Below are 16,187 nucleotides of genomic sequence, written 5' to 3' on the forward strand. Positions count from 1 at the left end.
CTTTTGTAATGTTAGCTTACTGACCGAGCACTCCGCCCTCCACCAGGTGGTGATTTTAATTACAGCAGGTCCTTACTTACCCATAAATAAAGGCACTGTTGACAGAGGTGTCCACATTCACCAAGGAATTCAGTCATCAGTCTTAGAGAGGTATTCACACAAGTCAGGAACCCATCAGGCTGAGACCACCTTGACGTTGGTTGATGGGCACATATATGGTCAAATTTTATGATAAGCGTCTCATATTTTTTCATATTCCTCCAAAGCCATATTGCTATTCAAATTTCACACATTCCAAATTGACATGCTTTAGCATGATAGAGTGAACCTTTTTTGTATATAGTAGATGGAGGTAGCTCCTCCTGGTATGCACCTATTCACACTAGTTTGGATGTGCCAGTCAGTTTTTTGTCTTTTTTTGGCTACGCTCACATTTGCATTGTGCGGGGCTGCGTCAGCGACGCAACGCACAACGCAAACAAGAGCGCATGCAAAACGCATAGTTTTGCGACGCATGCGTCCTTTTTTTGCCGGATTCTGGATGCAAAAAAATGCATCTTGCTGCGTCCTCTGCGCCCTAATGCTTGTGGCAAAAAGACGCATGCATCGCAAAACGCATGCAAACGCATGTCCATGCGCCCCCATGTTAAATATAGGGGCGCATGGCGCATGCGTCGCCGCGGCTGCGCCCGTCGCAGCCCGGCAGAACGCAAATGTGAACGTAGCCTTTCTCTGGCTTATGCAATCTTTTAAAATGTGTAGACTAGCAGCAGAAATTTTAGGCTATTGCACAAATAATAACATTTTCAAATTTACTAGGTACAGTGAATTCCTAAAAATTCTGCACGATTTTGATTGACAGCAAATCGCCTCACTCATCTCTTTATGAGGATTATTAGGGGAATTTACCAACCAATTGATGTCATTTTTAAAATGCAGAAAATGATAGTCGTAAACGTGGAGTCTATGACTTTAGGCAGCAAACCATGTCAGAAATAAACACTTCCAATCTTTCTAAACTTCAGCTCAAGTTTCCAAGAGTGATTGCACTCTTTACCTAAAGACAAGGGCGAGATTAGCTAGCCAAGCTGTAGATGCAAAAAGATACTACAGTAAGTCACAATCCTGCTTAGTTCTTGCTGCTGTAATGCTACCAACCATCTGCAGCTTTCTCGCTCTCTTGAAATGAGAGCCCGCCTAATGAACATTCGGCAAGTTTGGTGTCAGTGCAGCTTAAGAGCAAATATATCAAGGCATAACAAAGACAAATCTGTACCCATGAGAAAGAAAAGTGCTGCTTGCTAAAGAAACCACACACAGTGTGATTGCCGGGGTAGCTAAATACAAGTGCTTCTCACTAAATTAGAATATCATCAAAAAGTTAATTTATTTCAGTTCTTTAGCACAAAAAAGTGAAACTCATATATTAGATAGAATAATTGCAAACCGAGTGATCTATTTCAAGTGTATATGTCTGTTAATATTGATGATTATGGCTCAGAGCCAATGAAAACACAAAAGTAATTATCTCAGTAAATCAAAATAATTCATAACACCAGCTTGAAAAATGACTTTAAAATCGGAAATGTTGGCCTACTGAAATGTATGTTCAGAAAATGCACTCAATACTTGGTCAGGGCTCCTTTTACATCAATTACTGAATCAATGGGGCGTGGCATGGAGGCGAGCAGCCTGTGGCACTGCTGAGGTGTTATGGAAGCCCAGGTTGCTTTGATAGCAGCCTTCAGCTCGTCTGCATTGTTTGGTCTGGTGTCTCTCATCTTCCTTTTGACAATACCCCATAAATTCTCTATGGGGTTACAGTCAGGTGAAATTGCTGGCCAATGAAGCACAGTGATACTTCTTTTTTTAAACCAGGTATTGGTACTTTTGGCAGTGTGGACAGGTGCCAAGTCCTGCTGGAGAATGAAATTTCCATCTCCAAAAAGCTTTTCGGCAGAAGGAAGCACGAAGTGATATAAAATTTCCTGATAGAAGCTGTGCTGACTTTGGTATTGATAAAACACAGTGGACCTACACCAGCAGATGACATGGCTTCCCAAACCATAACGGATTGTGGAAACTTCACACTTGACCTCAAGCAGCTTGGATTGTGGCCTCTCCACTCTTCCTCCAGACTCTGGGACCTTGATTTCCAAAATGAAATGCAACATTAACTTTCATCTGAAAATAATACCTTGGACCACTGAGCAATAATCCAGTTCTTTGTCTCCTTTGCCCAGGTAAGATGCTTCTGGCGTTGTCTATTGGTCATGAGTGGCTTGACACAAGGAATGTGACACTTGTAGCCCATGTCCTGGATACATCTGTGTGTGGTGGCTCTTGAAGCAATGACTTCCGCAGCAGTCCACTCCTTGTGAATCTCCCCCAAATTTTTTAATGGCCTTTTCTCAACAATCCTTTCAAGGTTGCGGTTATCCCGGTTGCTTGTGCACTTTTTTCTACCACACATTTTTCTTCCACTCAACTTTCCATTAATATGCTTGGATAAAGCACTCTGTGAACAGCCAGCTTCTTTAGCAATGACCTTTTGTGACTTATCCTCCTCCTGGAGTGTGTCAATGACTGCCTTCTGGACATCTGTCAAGTTAGCAGTCTTCCCCTTGATTGTGGAGCCTACTGAAACAGACTAATGGGCCTTTTTAAATGCTTAGGAAGCCTTAGCAGGTGTTTTTTGTTAATTATTCTAATTTACTGAGATAATGACTTTTGGGTTTTCATTGGCTGTAAGCCATAATCATCAACATTAACAGAAATAAACTATAGACTATATAATATATGAGTTTCACTTTTTGTATTGAAGAACTGAAATAAACTAACTTTTTAATGATATTCTAATTTAGCGACAAGCACTTGTATATGTAGCGGACATGTAAATGAAAGAGTGAATTCTGGCAAAGTGCTGTAAGCAACGTAGCACTATTTTAGTATTTTGAACATTTGGAAGTTGATAAATGAGCAGATTTAATAAAATTTAATTAATGTGACCCACTAACTTTAATGGATGATTCTATTTTTTAGGCATTAGCTATTAACCACGTAAATGTACCTGAATATTAAAAAAATATAGCAAAACATTTTGTCTCATAGAAACAAATCATTGTCATAGATAAATATTGATGATACTAAATTACTATGAAGGACTCTGAGTGACAAAAGAACTGAGCAGCAGATGAAAATTAGAGGGTTCTGCAGTCTACTATAGCAAATGGTGAGATGCAAGATCAGAGCTTATTATGTGGATGTAGGTGGCAGGGAACCACATAATTGTCATCAGGTACTAAACAATTCAATTAACTCAGTGAAATATATAAATGTATGCTTAAAACCTTTTATTTGAAAACAAATAGGAAGCTGATTTTTTTTCATCTTGTATTTGTGACAGATACAATAGGAAAGATATTATGATGATTTAACATTGTGATGAAGATTAAAGGGATTGATCAACTTGTAGGAAGCAAAATGCATTCATAGACTAGAAAATATAGCAAACTCTCTAATAAAGCATAGGCTGTATTGTAGAGGAGAGCGGATCCTTTTAATTTTGAATCCGTTGACTTTGGTGAATTTTTCCTCACAAAAGTTGGACTTGCTTTTAATTGTGATTGCTTGTAAAATACAAGGGGGAAGAGAAAAGTGGGAGTACCTCACTGGCCATAAGGGCTCGTACTCATCTGCGTAAATAAAATGGCTCTGATGTTGTTCCTGAAAACTAGGACAAGTGTCATGTGAGTACAATGAGACTTTTCTCAAGTACCATCCATATGACGTTCATATGACATTCGTATGACATGCGTATGCAATGCATTTTTTACCATCAGCTTTTACATACAGTAATTCTCTGTAATTTAAAGCTAGTTTTCTAAGTAATAAAATAATCTTATGTACAGATGAAGATAGAGAGTTAAATAGAATAAATAGGATAGATGTCCTGTAGTTATTTAATGTCACAAACCCTCTACATATAACAAACTAGCATCCTTTAGTGCCTTTCATGTGGCACTAAACGGTGTTTAGCCTTTTTAAACCTATTAAATAAATATATATTTTTTAAATGGCATGCAGTCCAACTTTTTGTTAATAACCAGTTGAGGGAAAGCAGACAGCTGGGTGCTGGTGTTATTATTCTGGGAAGGAGCCATTATCCATGGATCTTGCCAGCATATTAACAACATCTCACAGCAGTCTCTGTAGCCCTTACTGGCTATTAAAAATGGGGGACCCCCAAAAAAATCACTTAGGGTTCTTCCTATTTTTAATAACCAGCAAAAGCTAAGCAGACAGCTGCAGGCTAATATTAATAAACTGATAGGGGGCATTGGATTTTGGTCGATTTCCAGATTAATAACACCAGTCCTTTGCCATACCAGAAAAGGCGCATTCTATTAGATGGGCCAATTCTGGAGCTTAGCCTCAGCTCTTCCCATTTGCCCTAGCATGTATTCTGGGTAATTGTTTTGGGGTTAATGTCAGCTGTGTAAAATCTGCTGACATCAAGCCCAGGGTTAGTACTGCAGAGGCATCTATCAGACACCCGTTACTAACTCTGTAATCTAAAGAAATAAACACACACAGAGAAAAAGTCCTGGAATTGTAAAAAGCTCTCCAGGATGCTCTTTTACCCATTTAATACCATTAAAAAATAATAATCCAAAGGTGCCCGTTGTAAATCCATAACATGGAGGTCTCACATTAATCTCCAACTCTGCTACGTCCGGAGGCTGTGCTGAGAGATGACATCAGTAATATGACAGCTTAGCATGACCCCTGGAACACACTGAGAGTAGCGTGTGAATCCGGCTTCTGTAATGAGCGGTGATGTCAGTAAGGTTATTGCAGTTCACAGCCGATGAACTGCGGTAAACTAACTGATGTAACCACTTGCAGCATGAGAACCTACAGTAAATTCACATGCTGTGAGTATAACATCAGTAAGGTTACCACAGTTAATTGGTCTTGAACTGCGATAACCTTTCTGACGCCACTATGTTTGCCTACTGTCTGATACTTCAGCAATGTAGGAAATGGTCCCAGGCACGTCTTTTTTTCTTTTCTTTGCAAACCGCAAATTGAATCTTAAAATGTTCAAATTCTTGTGAAAACACAAACTTTAGCAAATTTGATTCGAACGTGATCCTCCGCCGATTGATCTGAACATCTCTAGTGTATTTTTTAATTAGTAAGCTTTCTGGACTATAGAATAAACTACAGTGCCTTGCGAAAGTATTCAGCCCCCTGGAACTTTTAAACCTTTTCCCACATATTATGCTTCAAACATAAAGATACCAAATGTAAATTTTTGGTGAAGAATCAACAACAAGTGGAACACAATTGTGAAGTTGAACAAAATTTATTGGTTATTTAAAATTTTAGTGAAAATTCAAAAACTGAAAAGTAGGGCATGCAATATTATTCGGCCCCTTTACTTTCAGTGCAGTAAACTCACTCCAGGAGTTCATTGTGGATCTCTGAATGATCCAATGTTGTCCTAAATGCCTAACAATGATAAATATAATCCACCTGTGTGTAATCAAGTCTCCGTATAACTGCACCTGCTCTGTGATAGTCTCAGGGCTCTGTTTGAAGCACAGAGAGCATCATGAAGACCAAGGAACACAACAGACAGGTCCATGATACTGTTGTGGAGAAGTTTAAAACTGGATTTGGATACAAAATGATTTCCAAAACTTTAAACATCCCAAGGAGCACTGTGCAAGCGATCATACTGAAATGGAAGGCGAATCATACCACTACAAATCTACCAAGACCTGGCCGTCCCTCTAAACTTTCATCTCAAATAAGGAGATGACTGATCAGAGATGCAGCCAAGAGGTTCATGATCACTCTGGATGAACTGCAGAGATCTACAGTTGAGGTGGGACAGTCTGTCCATAGGACAACAATCAGTTGTGCACTGCACAAATCTGACCTTTATGGAGGAGTGGCAAGAAGAAAGCCATTTCTCAAAATTATCCATAAAAAGTGTTGTTTAAAGTTTGCACCAAGCCACCTGGGAGACACACCAAACAAGTGGAAGAAGGTGCTCTGATCAGATGAAACCAAAATCGAACTTTTTGGCAACGATGCCAAGCAATATGTTTGGCGTAAAGCCAACACAGCTCATCACCCTGAAAACATCGTCCCCACTGTCAAACATGGTGGCGGCAGCATCATGGTTTGGGCCTGCTTTTCTTCAGCAGGGACAGGGAAGATGGTTAAAATTGATGGGAAGATGGATGGAGAGAAATACAGGACCATTCTTGAGGAAAACCTGATGGAGTCTGCAAAATACCTGAGACTGGGACAGAGATTTGTCTTCCAACAAGACAATGATCCCAAACATAAAGCAAAATCTACAATGGAATGGTTCACAAACAAATGTGTTATGACCTGGTGGTTAGGAGCACCCAGAATGACCTGATAGTTAAACCTCATACAGGACGAGCTCTGGGATGTGGGAGCTCTGCTGACCGCAAGCCCTAATCCTATCACACACACTAGAAAAAGCCGTGGAGCGCTCCTGACCAGACCTAGGCGCCTCGTCACAGCCTAAGAACTATCTAGCCCTAGAGATAGAAAATAAAGCCTACCTTGCCTCAGAGAAATTCCCCAAAGGTAAAGGAAGCCCCCCACATATATTGATTGTGAGTAAAGATGAAAGTCACAAACGCAGAAATGAAACAGGTTTCAGCAAAGGGAGGCCAGACTTAGTAAATAGACAGAGGATAGGAAAGGTAACTTTGTGATCCGCACAAAAACCTACAAAAGACCACACAGAGTGTGCAAAAAAGACCTCCGCACCGACTTACGGTGCGGAGGGACCACTCTGCATCCCAGAGCTTCCAGCTAGCAAGACAAAATCATGAAAACCAGCTGGACAAGAAAACAATGAACAAATAATGACTATCAGGAACTTAGCTTCTGCAGGAGAAGGCAGGTCACCAGAGAGATCCAGGAGCGAACTGAACCAATGCAAAAACATTGACAGCTGGCATGGAGTAACGATCTGAGAGGAGTTAAATAGAGCAGTCAACCAAAGAATAAACCACGTCACCTGTGTAAGGAACCTCAGAAGCAGCAGCTTCACTCACAGCCACCAGAGGGAGCACATAGACAGAACTCGCCGAAGTACCATTCATGACCACAGGAGGGAGTTCGACAACAGAATTCACAACACAAATGTATCGAGGAGTTAGAATGACCAAGTCAAAGTCCAGACCACAATCCAATCGAGAGTCTGTGGTAAGAGCTGAAAACTGCTGTTCACAAATGATCTCCATCAAACCTCACTGAGCTCGAGCTGTTTGCCAATGAAGAATGGGCAAGAATTTCAGTCTCTCGATGTACAAAACTGATAGAGACATACCCTAAGCGACTTGCAGCTGTAATCGCAGCAAAAGGTGGCGCAACAAAGTATTAAGTTAAAAGGGCCAAATAATATTGCACGCCCCACTTTTCAGTTTTTGAATTTCCACAAAAATGTAAAATAACCAATATTTTTCATTCAACTTCACAATTGTGTTCCACTTGTTGATTCTTCACCAAAAATTTACATTTGGTATCTTTATGTTTGAAGCATGATATGTGGGAAAAGGTTTAAAAGTTCCAGGGGGCCGAATACTTTCGCAAGGCACTGTAAAAATATGGCCATTAAGTATTTTTTGGATAACTCCACATTGACCCAAAAGGCACATTTTGGGAAGTTTCACACAGATATTTATTTTTTTTCCAGAAAAAAATAATCAGGTTTTCTTTCAAAGTTTTTTGCCTGATCTTCTTTTGCAGCAATTTAAGGGGAATCTGTGACCCCAAAAATCGTATATGAGATAATGCCACCGGCATCAGGGGCTTATCTACAGCATTCTGTAATGCTGTAGATAAGCCCCCGATGTATCCTGAAAGGTAAGAAAAACATGTTATATTATGCTCACCCAGGGGCGTTGCAGTCCTGGTCCGGCGCCTCCCATCTTCTTACGATGATGTCCTCTTCTTGTCTTCAGGCTGCGGCTCCGGCGCAGGCGTACTTTATCTGCCCTGTTGAGGGCAGAGCAAGTACTGCAGTGAGTAGGCGCCAGGAAAGGTCAGAGAGGCCCGGCGCTTGAGGACTGCAGTACTTTGCTCTGCCCTCAACAGGGCAGACAAAGTACGCCTGCACAGGAGCCGCGGCAGGAAGACAAGAAGAGGACGTCATCGTAAGAAGATGGGAGGCGCTGGACCTGGACCACAGCGGGTCCGTCCCTGGGTGAGTATAATATAACCTCTTTTTCTTATCTTTCAGGATACATCGGGGGCTTATCTACAGCATTACAGAATACTGTAGATAAGTCCCTGATGCCGGTGGCCTTATCTCATATACGATTTTTGGGGGTTACAGACTCCCTTTAAGCTAAAACACAGAGTCTAGATATTATGAGTCAATGCAAAAATTTTAAACGTTCTACTACCAGTGTGGTTTTTGATTCATATTACTTCCTTTTGACATGTTTTTTGGGATACTGACTTTCAAAAAATACAGCATGTTTAGGTATGGCACTTATTTTATGCATATTCCTATCATTTTCTTTACAGGTCCCCCCAACGGATCCTCTGCTCTATGAGCAGGTGAGGGACCAAATTTTACAATGAGATTGCTGCTTTACCACATTGTAATTTAAAGTTGACAGTGAAAAAGCTTGATTTGTATTTATTTATCTATTTATTTGGGATCTCTATAATTTTACTTTTTCAAAAGCGAATAAAACATAGCTATGTATCTGAAGAGAATGAAAAAGAGAGAGGTCCACTTTAATGTAATTATTTGACTTACCATATTGTCTTTCACCAGCAGAGCGCAGCACTGGATTCCAGCCATCAACATTTTATGAGGATTCCATGCCACTGAATCAGCCCTATTAGAAAATAGATAATGAAATGAATTTCTCATCAGCCAGATTGTTCCATGCAATATTAGGTCTCATTCAAATGTCCATTTTTAATGTGTGTGTTTCATCCGTGTTATTCCCGAAAATAATTCATACCCATTATTGTCTATAGAGCTGTGCACATGCCATATATTTTGCAGACCATATGGTTCTCAAAAGTAAAGTTAGACACATCTGTCTTTTCATTTAACCCCTTCATGACCCAGCCTATTTTGACCTTAAAGGGAAGGTGCCGCATTTTATTTTTTGTATTAAAAATGACTGTTTATATAAACAATTATTTTTAATACAAATTTACATTTTTTAACTTTAACATTTTTTTATTATTAATTTTTTTTTTCAGCCACTGGGCGCCACCATTTTGCTTTGCAGGAGTGTAAGTGTAGCTGCACGACACTTACACTCTGCAAAGACACTTACACTCTGCAAATACGGCTGCCCTGGGCATGGACATCTGCGGTCGGCATCCGATCCTATACTTAACATAGAGCTGCTCCATGCTGTGATCTGGCCACGCCCCCTGAGCCCTCCACACCACAGCAGAGGCAAGAGATCAGCGCCATCTTTCAGGAGCTCACAGTGCATCTATGAGCTTCAGTTTCCCAGTATAATCGCAAGAGCCCTGCGGTTATAGGAGGAGGAGAAGGAGACCAAGGAAGGGAGGAAGAAAGGACTCAGCAGCGGAGCAGTGAAGTATCATTGGGGGAGGGGGAGAGGTAATCTAATCCTATCCTTTGTGATGCTGACTCTAAGCAGTGTATCTCCTCCCATGTGTGTTACTGTGCTGACTGTGTTGACTGTGTATCTACTCCACTCCTGCGTGATATTGTCTGCTGAGCCATGCATCTAATCCTATCCTGTGTGATACTGACTGAGCTGTATCTAATCCTCTCCTGTGTGATACTGTCTGCTGCGCCATGTATCTAATCCTACCCTGTGTGATACTGTGCTGAGATGTGTACTGTGTGATACTGTGTACTGAGACGTGTATCTAATCCTCTCCAGTGTGATACTGTATGATGAGCCATGTATCTAATCCTGTCCTGTGTGATACTGACTGAGCCGTGTATCTAATCCTCTCCTGTGTCATTGTCTGCTGATGCTGAGCCGTGTATCTAATCCTCTCCTGTGTGATACTGTCTGCTGAGCCATGTATCTAATCCTGTTCTGTGTGATACTGTGTGCTGAGCCATGTATCTAATCCTACCCTGTGTGATACTGTGCTGAGACGCGTATCTAATCCTCCCCTGTGAGATACTGTATGCTGAGCCGTGTATCTAATCCTACCCTGTGTGATACTATGCTGAGACGTGTATCTAATACTCCCCTGTGTGATATTGACTGCTGAGCTGTGTATCTAATGCTATCCTTTGTGATACTGACTGCAGAGCCGTGTATCTAATCCTATCCTGTATGATACTGACTGAGCTGTGTATCTAATCCTTTCCTATGCACTCCTCTCCCCCCCTGTTATGTGTGATCTATATGCCTTTATTATGTGAGAACACTGGCGGTATTATGCGAGATCTATATGGCGTCATTATGTGAGAAGTAAATGGCGTTATTATGTGAGAAGTATATGGCGGTATTATGTGTGAAGTATATGGCGGTATTATGTGTGAAGTACAGTTAGGGCCAGAAATATTTGGACAGTGACACAAGTTTTGTTATTTTAGCTGTTTACAAAAACATGTTCAGAAATACAATTATATATATAATATGGGCTGAAAGTGCACACTCCCAGCTGCAATATGATAGTTTCCACATCCAAATCGGAGAAAGGGTTTAGGAATCATAGCTCTGTAATGCATAGCGTCCTCTTTTTCAAGGGACCAAAAGTAATTGGACAATGGACTCTAAGGGCTGCAATTAACTCTGAAGGCGTCTCCCTCGTTAACCTGTAATCAATGAAGTAGTTAAAAGGTCAGGGGTGGATTCCAGGTGTGTGGTTTTGCATTTGGAAGCTGTTGCTGTGAGCAGACAACATGCGGTCAAAGGAACTCTCAATTGAGGTGAAGCAGAACATCCTGAGGATGAAAAAAAAGAAAAAATCCATCAGAAAGATAGCAGACATGCTTGGAGTAGCAAAATCAACAGTTGGGTACATTCTGAGAAAAAAGGAATTGACTGGTGAGCTTGGGAACTCAAAAAGGCCTGGGCGTCCACGGATGACAACAGTGGTGGATGATCGCCGCATACTTAATTTGGTGAAGAAGAACCCGTTCACAACATCAACTGAAGTCCAGAACACTCTCAGTGAAGTAGGTGTATCTGTCTCTAAGTCAACAGTAAAGAGAAGACTCCATGACAGTAAATACAAAGGGTTCACATCTAGATGCAAACCATTCATCAATACCAAAAATAGACATTCCAGAGTTAAATTTGAAGAAAAACACCTCAAGAAGCCAGCTCAGTTCTGGAAAAGTATTCTATGGACAGATGAGACAAAGATCAACCTGTACCAGAATGATGGGAAGAAAAAAGTTTGGAGAAGAAAGGGAACGGCACATGATCCAAGGCACACCACATCCTCTGTTAAACATGGTGGAGGCAACGTGATGGCATGGGCATGCATGGCTTTCAATGGCACTGGGTCACTTGTGTTTATTGATGACATAAGAGCAGACAAGAGTAGCCGGATGAATTCTGAAGTGTACCGGGATATACTTTCAGCCCAGATTCAGCCAAATGCTGCAAAGTTGATTGGACGGCGCTTCATAGTACAGATGGACAATGACCCCAAGCATACAGCCAAAGCTACCCAGGAGTTCATGAGTGCCAAAAAGTGGAACATTCTGCAATGGCCAAGTCAATCTCCAGATCTAAACCCAATTGAGCATGCATTTCACTTGCTCAAATCCAGACTTAAGACGGAAAGACCCACAAACAAGCAAGACCTGAAGGCTGCGGCTGTAAAGGCCTGGCAAAGCATTAAGAAGGAGGAAACCCAGCGTTTGGTGATGTCCATGGGTTCCAGACTTAAGGCAGTGATTGCCTCCAAAGGATTTGCAACAAAATATTGAAAATAAAAATATTTTGTTTGGGTTATGTTTATTTGTCCAATTACTTTTGACCTCCTAAAATGTGGAGTGTTTGTAAAGAAATGTGTACAATTCCTACATTTTCTATCAGATATTTTTGTTCAACCCTTCAAATTAAACGTTACAATCTGCACTTGAATTCTGTTGTAGAGGTTTCATTTCAAATCCAATGTGGTGGCATGCAGAGCCCAACTCGCGAAAATTGTGTCACTGTCCAAATATTTCTGGCCCTAACTGTATATGGCGGTATTATGTGTGCTCTATATGGCGGTATTATGTGAGATCTATATGGCGTCATTATGTGAGAAGTATATGGAGGTATTATATGAGAAGTATACGGCGGTATTATGCGTGAAGTATACAGCGGTATTATGTGTTAAGTATATGGCGGTATTATGTGAGATCTATATGGCGGTATTATGTGAGAAGTATATGGTGGTATTATGTGAGAAGTATATGGTGGTATTATGTGAGAGCACTATGGCGTAGTTATATATAGATTGGGGACCCAATCTAGGGTGGTTCTGGCTGAACAGCTGCACACGGGTCTGCGGTAATAGAGGGGGCAGCATGACCTCCAGTTAGGTGCCATCAGGGGAAGGCTGGTGAGGCAGCTGAAGAGAGGGGTCTCATTTTTATCGGTACTATATGGCTACATTTCCCCCCAGCGTCACCCCCCGACTGCACCTGTCGCCTCACTTTCACACAATGCCAGGACAGGATCTGAGGAGGGGAATGGGGTCTTTGCATGCAATGTCTGGATCAGAACAGGCCATTAATCCACAGAAATGTTTCCTGAATTTCTGTGGAGCAGACAAGCAGACGGTCCATCCATGTGTATAAAACACAGAGCTCTATGTACAATCCCTGGCTTTTCCGTGCACCAAACATGGTGCCCCCCATAGACCAGCACACTCCTCTCCTGAAATACTCTGTGCTGCTGTCACCCTGCCCCCTATACCATATATCTCCCAGAATCCTCACTGCTTGCCATCCTCTGTTACTGTCTACTTGTCAGTATAACTCTGCAGTCACCAACAAAATGGCTGCTCACTGGGTTCCTGACTATCATCCTCTCTTACCCCATAGCAAACGCCCAGGAGGGGAGGAGAGGAGACATCACACACATGTCAGCAGACTCTGCCCATAATTACTGCGGTGCAGTTATGTGAGCTAGTTGTACAGTAGATTTGTGTCAAATTTCATTAGCTACTCCCCCTAGTGTTTAAAAGTGAAAATGCCAAACCTTTTAAAATTAGTTTTCATATTTTACTAAATTATAAACAAATGATAATATTTTTTAAAGAAAATTTAAACATTAATTCTTAACATTTTTTTCAATTGCTGGAAAAAAATTTTTTTATGGCACTTTCCCTTTAATGACCTGGCCATTTTTTGCAATTCTGACCAGTATCCATTTATGAAGTAATAACTCAGGAATGCTTTAACAGATCATAGCAATTCTGTCAATATTTTTTGCGTTTATTTGTGAAAAAATCGGAAATTTGGCGAAAATTTCAAAAATTTCACAATTTTCAAATTTTGAATTTTTGTTCTGTTAAACCAGAGAGTTTTGTGACACAAAATAGTTAATAAATAACATTTACCACATGTCTACTTTACATCATCACAATTTTGGAAACAAAATTTTTTTTGTCAGGAAGTTATAAGGGTTAAAATTTGACCAGTGATTTCTCATTTTTACAGCACAATTTACAAAACCATTTTTTTTAGGGACCACCTCACATTTGCAGTCAGTTTGAGGGGTCTATATGGCTGAAAATACCCAAAAGTGACAGCATTCTAAAAACTGCACCCTTCAAGGTGCCCAATACCACATTCAAGAAGTTTATTAACCCTTCATGTGTTTCACAGCAGCGGAAGCAACATGGAAGGAAAAAATGAACATTTAAAGGGCACCTGTCACCCCGAAAATCGCGGGTGAGGTAAGCCCACCGGCATCAGGGGCTTATCTACAGCATTCTGTAATGCTGCAGATAAGCCCCCGATGTTACCTGAAAAAGGAGAAAAAGACGTTATATTATACTCACCCAGGGGCGGTCCCGCTGCTGGTCAGGTCGGATGGGCGTCTCCGGTCCGCTGCGGCGCCTCCTATCTTCTTTCCATGACGTCCTCTTCTGATCTTCAGCCACAGCTCCGGCGCAGGCGTACTTTGCTCTGCCCTGTTGAGGGCAGACAAAGTACTGCAGTGCGCAGGCGCCGGGCCTCTGACCTTTCCGGCGCCTGCGCACTGCAGTACTATCCTCTGCCCTCAACAGGGCAGAGCAAAGTACGCCTGCGCCGGAGCCGTGGCTGAAGATCAGAAGAGGACGTCATGGAAAGAAGATAGGAGGCGCCGCAGCGGACCGGAGACTCCCATCCGACCTGACCAGCAGCGGGACCGCCCCTGGGTGAGTATAATATAACGTCTTTTTCTCCTTTTTCAGGTAACATCGGGGACTTATCTACAGCATTACAGAATGCTGCAGATAAGCCCCTGATGCCGGTGGGCTTACCTCACCCGCGATTTTTGGGGTGACAGGTTCCCTTTAACTTTTTAGTCACAAAAATTATTTTTAGCAACAATTTTTTTTATTTTACCAAGGGTAAAAGGAGAAACTGGACCCTGAAAGTTGTCTTCCAATTTGTCCTGAGTACGCTGATACCTCATATGTGGGGGGAAACCAATGTTTGGGCGCACGACAGGGCTCGGAAGGCAAGGAGCGTCATTTGACTTTTTGAATGAAAAGCTGGCTCCAATCTTTAGCGGACACCATGTCACTTTTGGAGAGCCCCTGTGTGCCTAAAGATTGGAGCTCCCCCACAAGTGGCCCCATTTTGGAAACTAGACCCCCCAAGGAACTTATCTAGATGCCTAGTGAGCACTTTAAACCCTCAGGTGCTTCACATATTGATCCATAAAAATGAAAAGGTACTTTTTTTCACAAAAATGTTCTTTTAGACTCAATTTTTTCATTTTCACATGGGCAACAGGAAAAATGGATCCTAAAATTTGTTGGGCAATGTCTCCTGAGTACACCAATACCTCATATGTGGGGGTAAACCACTGTTTGGGCGCATGACAGGGCTTGGAAGGGAAGGAGCGCCATTTGACTTTTTGAATGGAAAATTACCGTATATACTCGAGTATAAGCCGAGATTTTCAGCCCATTTTTTTGGGCTGAAAGTCCCCCTCTCGGCTTATACTCGAGTCATATACCCGGGTGTCAGCAGGGGAGGGGGAGCGGGGGCTGTGTAATCATACTTACCTGCTCCCAGCGCGGTCCCTGCAGTCCCTGGCTTCTCAGGCGCTGCAGATTCTTCCTGCACTGAGCGGTCACATGGCACCGCTCATTACAGAAATGAATAGGCAGCTCCACCCTCATAGGGGAGGAGCCGCATATTCATTGCTGTAAATGATCGGTGCCATGTGACCGCTCAATTACAGGAAGAAGCTGCAGCGCCGGAGAAGCCAGGGACTGCAGGGACCGTGCCGCAGCAGGTAAGGGGAGCGCAGCGCTATAATTACCTGCTCCTCGCTCCGGCTCCGTCTGCAGTGTCCTCTAGCAGTGACGCTCAGGTTAGAGGGCGCTGTGACGTAGTCAGTGCGCGCCCTCTGCTGAGCGTCAGTGCTGGAGACGGAGCCGCAGAGGAGCAGGTAATTATTGAAAGCGCCGGCGTCCTGAGAAGAGAGGTGAGTATGTGATTTTTTTTTTTTATGGCAGCACCAGCAGCATTCTAAGGAGCACCTATGGGGCCATAAAGGTGCAGAGCATATAAGGGGCACAGCATTATAAGGAGCATCTATGGGGCCATAAAGGTGCAGAGCATATATGGGGCACAGCATTATAAGGAGCACCTATGGGGCCATAAAGGTGCAGAGCATATAAGGGGCACAGCATTATAAGGAGCATCTATGGGGCCATAAAGGTGCAGAGCATATATGGGGCACAGCATTATAAGGAGCACCTATGGGGCCATAAAGGTGCAGAGCATATATGGGGCACAGCATTATAAGGAGCACCTATGGGGCCATAAAGGTGCAGAGCATATATGGGGCACAGCATTATAAGGAGCACCTATGGGGCCATAAAGGTGCAGAGCATATATGGGGCACAGCATTATAAGGAGCACCTATGGGGCCATAATCAAAGGTGCAGAGCATATATGGCACAGCATTATAAGGAGCATCTATGGGGCCATA

The 16,187-nt window shown here is 42.3% G+C and overlaps 1 protein-coding gene across 1 annotated transcript in view; it reads right to left on the bottom strand.

The window, feature by feature from the left end:
- The window catches only part of GADL1 (glutamate decarboxylase like 1), a 462,065-nt gene that overhangs the window by 190,231 nt on the left and 255,647 nt on the right, over positions 1–16,187 (bottom strand). Inside the window, exon 11 of the mRNA XM_069730021.1 lies at positions 8,828–8,909. Coding sequence (XP_069586122.1) covers positions 8,828–8,909 — 82 coding nt within the window. The remainder of the gene's footprint in view (positions 1–8,827; positions 8,910–16,187) is intronic.

The sequence above is a fragment of the Ranitomeya imitator genome, chromosome 6, assembly GCF_032444005.1.
Source record: "Ranitomeya imitator isolate aRanImi1 chromosome 6, aRanImi1.pri, whole genome shotgun sequence".
Lineage (NCBI taxonomy): Eukaryota > Metazoa > Chordata > Amphibia > Anura > Dendrobatidae > Ranitomeya > Ranitomeya imitator.